This window comes from Melanotaenia boesemani, chromosome 5 (assembly GCF_017639745.1).
Source record: "Melanotaenia boesemani isolate fMelBoe1 chromosome 5, fMelBoe1.pri, whole genome shotgun sequence".
Classification (NCBI taxonomy): domain Eukaryota; kingdom Metazoa; phylum Chordata; class Actinopteri; order Atheriniformes; family Melanotaeniidae; genus Melanotaenia; species Melanotaenia boesemani.
In genome coordinates this window covers 12,261,605-12,271,313 of record NC_055686.1, presented here as the reverse complement: position 1 = coordinate 12,271,313, position 9,709 = coordinate 12,261,605, and the positions used below count along the sequence as shown (strand labels likewise).

The following is a 9,709-nucleotide window of genomic DNA, read 5'->3' as shown; positions in this document are numbered from 1 at the left end:
GAAGAGTTACTGATGACCGTGTGCAGAGGGTGGCTGGAATTGTCCATAATATCCAGTAGTTTGTCCAGAATCCTCAACTCTGCCACCGTCACCAGAGAGTCCAGCTTCATGCCGACCACACTTTTACACCACAGTGTAAAAGAGGACACTGGCAACCCCAGACTAGTAAAACATCCGCAGAAGTTTGCAGATGTTGAAGGACAGCAGCCTCCTTAGGAAGTACATCCTGCTTTGTGTCTTCCCATACAGGTGGCTGGTGTGTGTTGTCCAGTCCAGTTTATTGTCCAGCCACAGCCCGAGGTATTTATAAGAGTCCATTGCCTCCACTTCAGCTCCCTTTATCCCGACTGGTCGCGGATAAAGGCACCCATGCAGCAAAGTCCCCCACCAGTCTCCGATACTCCTCCTCTCTGTCATCCCTGATACACCCAACGATAGCCATGTTATCGGTGTACTTCTGAATGTCACACAGCTCTGAGTTGTACCAAAAGTCCGAGGTGTACAAGGTGAAAAGAAGAGGGACCAGCACTGTGCCCTGGGGGGCTCCCGTGTTGCTGACCACCGTGTCAGACGTGGTGTCCTTCAACCTGATGTACTGTGGTCTGCCAGTGAGGTAGTCAGAGATCCAGTTCATCAGGTGGAGGGCCACTCCTATCCTGCTCAGTTTGTCCCGGAGCAAAGAGGGCTGAATGGTATTGAAGGCACTGGAAAAGTCCAAAAAAAGAATCCTCACTGTGCCATTTCCCTTATCCAGATGGGAGTGGGCTCAATGAAGCAGGTAGAGGATGGCATCCTCCACACCAACACCTGGCTGGTAAGCAAACTGCAGGCGGTCCTGGGTGTGTTGCACCTGGGGTCTGAGGAGGCTGAGGAAGAGCCACTCCAATGTGTGCGGCAGTTTAAACGGCCAGTGTGTTAATATCCACATACTGGTGTGTGACGCAGCGGCGTAAAGCAAAACACAATAGTCACAATAGTGGTTTAGAAGTTCTTGTGGCTTATTCTTGACGCATTGGCTTTGCAGAATGTTCTTCTCGTGGGGCTCCAAGAAGTATTTTGTGATGAGTCAGATATTTGAGGTGGGCATGGTTAATGCAGAGAAGCATATTTCCACTGATGCAAGGTTAAACAGAGTTTTAATGAACAGCTAATCAAGGTAGTGAAAAAGTACGAAAATGTATGGAACACGTGGCATTTAAAGACACGGACAATGCCGTGAGCACAACCCCACCCTGTTTAACGAAGTTTGTTGTTAAATATCAAGTAACCGGGTCAGTTGTTTATGGCACATAAAAACACAGGTGAAACAGGCGACAACAGACCCAGGAGTAAGTCCAGACCATCACATTTCATCCTCCTCTTTCTGCTATACCATCTTTGCCCACTCTCAAATTAAGTCCACAAGTCCACAAGCTCAGTTGCAAAATAATTTTTGCAACTGAAACAACATAGTGGGAGGAACAATTGCAAAACAAACTATGTGAATGCTTGTGTTATTTAATATTTAATCATCAAGTCCTTACCCTCCTCTGCAGTGGGAGGACCAGCAAGTTGTAGTACAAAGCATTTAGAGTCTGCTTGGGGAAATAAGGCCACACCAGCTTGGCAATATCGTTGTGGGTGTAGTTTCCTTCGGGCAAACCCGTCAGCATGATTGTGGAGAACTTAGAGCCTGGATGGTGAACTTGCTACAAGAAACAAGGTTCAAAAACAAATGCTTGTTTTTTTTGTAGAGCAAAACAGAAGAAGACAAACACCTGCACACTGTACTTCCTCTGGGAATCTTGTTGAATGCTGATAATGGTTTAATCCAAAATAATTGAACCTTTCTAACCTTTGATCCATAAAAGCAATGCATAAAAAATAGAAAAACTCAAGTACTTACCTTAATGTAATCCGTTTTACGAATGGTAAGAAAATCTAGGAGTCAAAAAGAAACAGTCACTTGCAGTGAACATGGTTTGTTTCATAGTATAATGCAGGTCCCGTATGTTTCTCTTACCAGGGATGTTAAACCATGGAGATGCTGTTGGGAACAGATAGGGAATGGTTGTCATAGTGACCCAAAATGGTGGAGTGGTGCCCTGGGGAATGCCACACTTTGTGGTGGACATTACTGCCCCGGGAATTATATCCTTGCTGTCTGGCATCGCGTTCATTGGCAGTCTTGGTGCTGCACCAACAAAAACATGATTTGTTACACATGATATTATCTTCATTACATTATAGTGTTACAGTCTCTGAAGAAAAAAGACACGCTTTGTTTAAATACTAGTTGAAAACTGACAACTGTAACTGGACAACACCCTCACTGGGTGAATGGATCAAAACCTATTTAACAGGTAGAACAGCAGATGGTTGGATGGAAACTGGATCAGTGCAAACACTTGGTGAAAAAAAAAAACACAAAAAGCCCATTTCAACCAACCAGAGGAAGTGAAACCAACATGAACCAGCAAATGAATGGGAGTTTCTACTGTTAATTATCACTAACCCTTAAACCTGCCCACAGCTACCAGTGTAGGGTTCATGATAGTGACTGCCGAGTCGATGACAGCTTGCAAGAAGGATTATCTTGTTGTTGCAATTTGTTATGTTCTACTACTAGACAAGAGGTATGGTACACCGTTGACCAGTCCTTGACAGGGCCAACACAAAGAGAGTCAGCCACTCACACTCACTCTTAGGTAGAATCTAAAGTGATGAATTGACCTAAAATGCATGTCTATGGATGGTGGGACATGCAAACTCCACACAGAAAGGACCACCATGGGCTGCACCACACCATTTTATCATTTTATTTCCTTACGTTGTGATTTCTTGAAACTTCGCGGTATTTTCATCCGGTCAACTTTGTGGAGATGTCCCACTTTCAGGAGGCTGTACCAAACTCCGAGTCGATCTGCATCATGAATGGACTCAAATTCAACAAAAACCTGGAAGAAACATATAAAACCAAGAGGATATCTACAGTGCTCAAAACAAAAAGGGAACACATAATCACATAAATAAGTTAGTCACACTTCTGGAATAAGATCTGTTCAGTTAGGAAGAAAAACTGATTGTGAAACTATTTCACCTGCTGTTGTAGAAATGGAACATACCACAGGGGGAAGTTGAAGGCAATTAGCAAGAAAAACCCTATAAAGGAACGGTCCTGCAGGTGGTGGACAAAAATAATTTTCCTTTTTTTTTTTTTTTCTCTCTCAATCTTTACTGTTTGTTTTTTTTTTTTGTCATGTTTTCATTTTGCCAGTGCCCTCACCATGAGGCAGTGTCTGCAACCTACAAAAGTTGCACTGGTAGTACAGGTGGGCTAGTTTGCTGACTGATGCTCTAATCCAGATCATGGAGGAGATCCCTCAGAAGAAAATCTGCCGTCTCATCAGGAGCCCAGACGTAGGGAGTGAATACAAGCACACGGCAGCCACACACACAATTGTTTTGAGGAACTCCCACAGAAGTTGAGTCCGCCTGTGATCTGATCTTTCCACTTTCATTTTTATAGCCCATTTTATGATTCAGAATCCAGGCCGCCATGGGTTAATAATTTTCTTTGATTATTCTTATGTTATCTTGGTTTCGACACATTCCACTGTGTAATGAATAAAGATTTTTAACTGGAATATTCCATTCACCAAGATCTAATATGAGCCGTTTAAGTGTTTAAAAACGTGCACTCATCAATGTGTGTGTGTGTTTGTACCTTGTTGAGCAAAGGCAGGAAGTTTTTCACAGAACCGATTTTTCTCAAAGCTTGTCTGAGATCTCTGGCCTCGCTCGAGGAGATGTTCTGGATGTAGACCGTACTTGTTCCATCATCTTTCAGGCTCTGCTTTGATAACAGAAAGTAAGCATTTAACACAAGCAGACACATCAGTTCTGCAGCTTTTCTATGTCTTCTTATATCAGGATGTTACAAACATTTGGTTAAAACAGATGAAAATAAAGGTGTCTCCTTAAGAATAAGGTTAATTTAATGATGAGGAAATAGTGTGTGTTAACTTACAAAAGGCGTCAGCTCCATTAGAGATTTATAAAATCCAAACTGAAAAGAGAAGTTAGCTTGATCAGACTACAGGATCAATATGTGTTTAATACAGTTGTAAATATCAAGTGTCAACTTTAATAGAACAAATCAGATTAAACAGCCCTTTTGTTTATGTGTTTATTCTATTTTGTGTCATTTTAAGTTTAAAAACAAAAGAATAAAGTGCAGTCATTTTTTAGATGCTTACCGGTGTCATTAAAATGTCACTTTTCACAACTTCCAAATGGAGTTCATGTTGTTTGAAGATGACCTGATGGAGCAGCGATGCCCTGATAATCTGCTGCACCGTCCACACATTTGGCATGAGGGCGAAAGCCTGAGAATACACATAAAACACACTTTTAGCATCATTATTTTCTTTATGATAGGGATGCATGGACAGCAAGTCCAAACAAGTCTAAACTAGATGTGATTAATAATTTATGATGGCCCCAGACCTCTTTGGACTGCTGGAGGTTTTGTTTATGAATAAGTATTTCTGTTGCAGGTATGGGGTTAGAACACTAATAGCTCATATTGATGCTGAAAATAAGATTTGGCTTTTAAAATAGAAACATTTACATTAAATTATGATTATTAAAAATTTTTACTGATACTGAAAAAATGTAGACTGCAAAGAGTTGCACAGAAACATTAAAACTTAAATACTAACAAAAAAAATAACTCAATTAAAAACTTAGTGTTTCTGCTGAAAGTGTGTATATATTTACAGTACTGTTTTTTATGTTTTTGTGGGATCAGTTGGTTAATAAAATATTTTTTATATGAATTCCTTTGCTTCTTCCCTTATTTGTTATCGTCCATGAGCCAATTAAAATATTAGGGGCTTGTACCCAATTACTTATTAAAAAAAAAAAAAAAACTAAAAAGGATAATCATGAAGTATTACTCAGTTTAGATCAGAAAGACAATGAGTGAAACTTGTGAACATCCCGTCTGTAACCTGGTGCTTACCATGCACTTCTGTGGTATGATGAAGATGTTGTCGTCGGCATAATCAAATCCAAATTTGCAGAGCAGATTCACGACGTCAGCCTCTGTGTAGCAACAGCTGTCATACTTCGGCAGGTTGGTTATCAAAAGCAGTGTTGAGTCAAGTGCAAAAAGCTGGAAAAGAAAGGTTTTAAATGAATTAAGAATGATATGTTGAGAAATATGGGCTCCAACATTTTTCTCTGTGCACTTGTAGATTTAATTTTAGGCTGTCATGTAAAGTCAGCTGACATGGGCCTACTACGCAGGTAAAAGCTTTATGTGCCTTCACATTTATTGATGGAGGTTAGCGTCTAGGACAGGGGTGCCCAAGTTCGGTCCTCGAGATCTACCATCCTGCAACTTTTAGATGCAACCCTTCTGCAGCACACTTGAATCAGATGTCATCTGCATGTCATTCAGCTCTGCAGAAGCCTGGTAACAAGCCAGTCATTTGATTCAGGTGTGTAGGAGAAGGGTTGCATCTAAAAGTTGCAGGATGGTAGATCTCGAGGACCGGACTTGGGCACCCTGGCCTAGGAGTTTTAGGGTCTAGACACTAACCTCTATATCCTCCAGGGGAGCCCTTATCTTCCTAAACATGAGCAGTGCCTTGGTAAATTCTTCTATTAAGTATAGGAGGTCTAACCAACAAAGTCTTACAGCAAACCCATATGTCTATGACCGAATCTATCCTCTGCCTGCAGCAGTGTCAGTTTAAACAGGGAAGTAAAACTCTCCCCCGAAGAGAGGAAGTACCTCATCCTCTAATAAGAATGAGTCGGTGACCTTAAGAGTGAATCAAGTTTTTCCTCAGAAAAGCCTGAGATCTTTTATTTGAAAATATGAAGCAAGATCCAAGTAAATGCAATCCTAATCTATACTGATGCCTTTCTGTGGTTAAGGCCTAAAAGCTTTAGAAACCCCTCAGGTGCCTCTTTAAGCTGCACAAAAGTTCAAGGAATAAAATCAACTTTTAAAAGGAACATCTTTTTTTAGGGGGGGGGGGGGGGGGGGCATCATCTTTTAAATGCCCATTGTCATCATGTAGGCTCAGGTCCAGTTGGAGCAGACCTATACCTACATAGGTCATCTCAAAGATGGTTGGACAAGATGCACATCTTATACCGTAGAACAGGGGTGGCCAACGTTGGTCCTCGAGAGCCACAATCCTGCAGGTTTTCCAAGTTTCCCTGCTCCAGCACACCTGACTCAAATGAAATGGATCCAACAGCCTATAAGGATCTGCACAATTACTCATTAGTTTAAGTCCGGTGTGTTGGAGCAGGGAAACATGGAACATTTGTTTCATGTTTCATACTTTGTTTATATTTGTGCTTTGCTTTAACTATACACTCAATTCATCTCATGAATTTTAAACTTAATTCAGTTAATGTTAATTGTTAAAAGAGCAGAAAACCTGTATGTTATTAGCTAAATATAAAAGTTTTGCTTGTTTTATCAACTGATTTGTACAAGGCCCCATTTCAAGTACGTTTGGAAATAATCTATTATGGTTTCATCCTTTTTACCACAAAAACCTGGGATTTTAATAGAAGCATAAATACCTTTTAGATCGACTGTATACAAGTACATTTAGGACAGGGTTTAAAAAAGTGCAAGTGCGTGAACCACTTATGGAGGTCTAGAGAAAAACTTACTCTGGATGCCATGATGGTTTGTAGCGAGACGCAGTCTGTGAGGGGAGAGTAAGTAGAGTGAACAACAGTAAAATTCACACAAACACACACTTCTGATTTTAAAGATATTCCTTACTTAATTGTTGTAGATTAAGGTGCTTCTCTATCCGCTCCCCAACGGTCAGGGAGGTATCAGCAGTAGCAGCCGGCCATGTTTTGCTCACTGCTGCAGGTGTTATTGTTTTAAGCAGGGTTTGTGCAGGTGCAGCCACCGCTGTGGATGCAGCTGACACACAGCTGGTGGGTTTTGATGTTAAATTCTTCTGAGTTTTCAGGGCAGTAGATGGATCTTTAAAGGAGAGCATTTACAGTAGAAGCACTTTGGTCAGTTTTACATAAAAACTACAACTCTAAACTTGCTGGATCACACCAAGATGCATCACTTTCAACAAAGTTTAAGTCTTAACTATAAGGAAAGAATGAAAATAAATAACTGTGCAGAAGGACATGTGGAAATGCAACGTCTGCCCCATTTGCTGGAGACTGTAGGACATTTTCAGTTAAAAATATCAGCACACTAGCAGGTAAAGGAAATAGCCAAAGTAGTTACTTATCTACCAGAGCTTTTACTGTTAGAGAAGCGTGTGTCACTGCTGTATCATCTTTTCTGCCTACCTGTGTGTTGCTGTCCCCTCATTCCTTGCTGTTGTGGGTATGTTCAGATACATATATGTCGGAGCCTCTTTTAGCTATTAACAAATAAACAAAGTGTAGCACCTTCTACATGAGGCTCTCTATATCATCTTGTGTGCTGTAGACAGATGATCCCTCACATTTCCAGCTATGAGAGGTAATGCCCAGCAGAAATCCTCCCATTGTGATACAAATGTGTCCACAGACAGTGAGGACACAGTCTACATGAATTTGTACACATAATCTCCTGAATGTGATAGAAGCTAAACTTAGCACAAGAAATAAGGAAATGTGTGTTTGGTCGATTGTTTCTCTCCTTTAATAATACCAGCTGGTGTTGTATTATAGATGGTTGGAAAGCCTGACTAGTCACCTTTACAGTGAGATGTAACTTGTAAGGATCATGGTTTATGTAAAGCACCTTGAATTGTCATACATAAAATGTTCTAAACAAATTAACTTGCCTTGCCTTCAGTGGACACAGCTAAAAGTGTGGCTAATGCCACAAAAAAAAGGGCAAAAATCTACTGGAATATTCTCCTGTCAGTATTCACTCTTGTTTTGAGCTTCAGAGTAAAACAAAAACCTCAATACTGAATAAACTTGGTGTTGCTCAGTTGTTTACTTGCAGTGAACCAACTGTTTTTTGGTCCTGGTCAATCAATGAGCCAGATTTTCTTCTTTTTTCTTCTTGGTCAGTGTTCAATTTGAGGAAGATTGTCCCCTACGGGAAGTTGTAACTACGTGACGTTCAGCCGTCTAGACCAGTGTGAAAGCAAACCAGACATGCTGACGTCAGTAGACTTTATAGTGTGCGTGTTTGCTGGACTGGTAAACGGAATAATAGCAAGGTGTATAACCAGTTGGTTGAGCCACTTTTATTGAATTATATGCCAGAAAATTTTGACTCAAGGGAGAGAAAATGGGGTCTGTGTGATATAGAGATTTTGTTGCCGGAATAAGCAGACTCTACACTGAGCCCCTTCCAGATGACCGAGCTTCCCATCTAAGAGTGAATACTAACAGGAAAATACTGGAGGGAATTTTGGCACATTTTTGGGGGGCACTACCCACACATTTAGCTGTTTTACTCATTTCACAGAAGCATGATTCCTTCATGTTGTATATCGTTGTAAAGGTCACTAATAAGGCTTTCCAAAAATGCATAAATCAAAATCAGTTAGTATAATTAAAGTGGAGAAATAATCTACTAAACACACATTTCCTAACTTTATCTGCCAAGTTTAGTTTGTGTCAGAAACTAAAGTTAGATTTACTATTTAAAATATATTTTTAAACTCTCTCTTTTAATTTGAAGGTTTTCCTTTTTTCTATTTACATAAATTCTTCTGTGTTTAACTGTTTCAATGTTTTTATTTAATTAGCTGATTTTGATGCTTTGTCCCATATACAGTAAGTGTAAAATGTTCTGGGACTATGCTGCATGGTGACATCATTCAAACTGGTTATATTTACATAACCTATGGAAATCCAATGATTCCTATCAATTAGCCTTGAACTGAAGGTTAACTTTATTATGACTGATTTTTAAATCTGTTTTTGTACTTGTGAGCAGTCAGCAGAACTGATACACTGCCAAAATATTGATTTGTTAAAAGAAATTAAAAACAAAGTAAAAAAAAAAAGAGGGGAGAATCATAAATAGCTTCATTTTTTTTTTAACATACCCATCTTATTTATTGTTGTCTCCACATTTTTGACTGCCTGCTTTGCCTCCAAAGCAGCTCCAACTAGTCTTCCAGCAGCCTTCTGTTGCTTTGGTAAAATCACAATCTTCTCTGGTCCTTGAGGTTTGGGCTTTGGGGGTGGCGTTACACTTAACTGGACCTGCGATGAAGCTTTCTCTGTGCTTTCAGAAGTGACTATCTGTTGTTTCTGCGGTGGATCAGCTACAGACTCATCTGGTGTGGTCTCTGCTGTAGTGGATGGTGGTGGACTCTCATTGCGTTTAGTTGGTGAAACTGTTCTTTCTCCCATTTTACCTCCTTTGCCCTCGGCAGAACTTTGAACTTCTGTATTGGATGGTGGAGGTCCCTCGTTGGGTTTAGTTAGTGAACCTTTTGTACCTCCCATTTTACCTTCTTTGACTTCAATAGAACTTTTAACTTCTGTATTGGATGGTGGAGGTCTTTCATTGGGTTTAGTTAGTGAACTTTTTATATCTCCCAATTTTCTTTCTTTGACCTCGGTAGAACTTTTAACTTCTGTATTGGACAGTAGAGGTCCGTTATTGGTTTTAGTTGGTGAATCTTTTGTATGTCCCAATTTACTTCCTTTAACTTCAGTAGAACTTGTAACTTCTGTACTGGATTGTGGGGGACTCTTGTTGTTT

At 40.1% G+C, this 9,709-nt stretch overlaps 1 protein-coding gene across 11 annotated transcripts in view; it reads right to left on the bottom strand.

The window, feature by feature from the left end:
- LOC121639498 overlaps positions 1-9,709 on the bottom strand; it is an 80,862-nt gene that overhangs the window by 32,973 nt on the left and 38,180 nt on the right. For 6 of the 11 annotated variants that reach the window (XM_041984778.1, XM_041984788.1, XM_041984777.1 and 3 more), the window contains 11 exons: positions 9,045-9,667; positions 6,800-7,012; positions 6,685-6,719; positions 5,006-5,158; positions 4,239-4,367; positions 4,010-4,048; positions 3,707-3,835; positions 2,810-2,936; positions 2,003-2,173; positions 1,886-1,920; positions 1,524-1,688 (listed from right to left, as the gene is read on the bottom strand). In XM_041984778.1, the coding sequence (XP_041840712.1) occupies positions 1,524-1,688; positions 1,886-1,920; positions 2,003-2,173; positions 2,810-2,936; positions 3,707-3,835; positions 4,010-4,048; positions 4,239-4,367; positions 5,006-5,158; positions 6,685-6,719; positions 6,800-7,012; positions 9,045-9,667 (1,819 nt within the window). The remainder of the gene's footprint in view (positions 1-1,523; positions 1,689-1,885; positions 1,921-2,002; positions 2,174-2,809; positions 2,937-3,706; positions 3,836-4,009; positions 4,049-4,238; positions 4,368-5,005; positions 5,159-6,684; positions 6,720-6,799; positions 7,013-9,044; positions 9,668-9,709) is intronic. The other 5 variants (XM_041984783.1, XM_041984787.1, XM_041984780.1 and 2 more) reach the window with 5 other exon arrangements.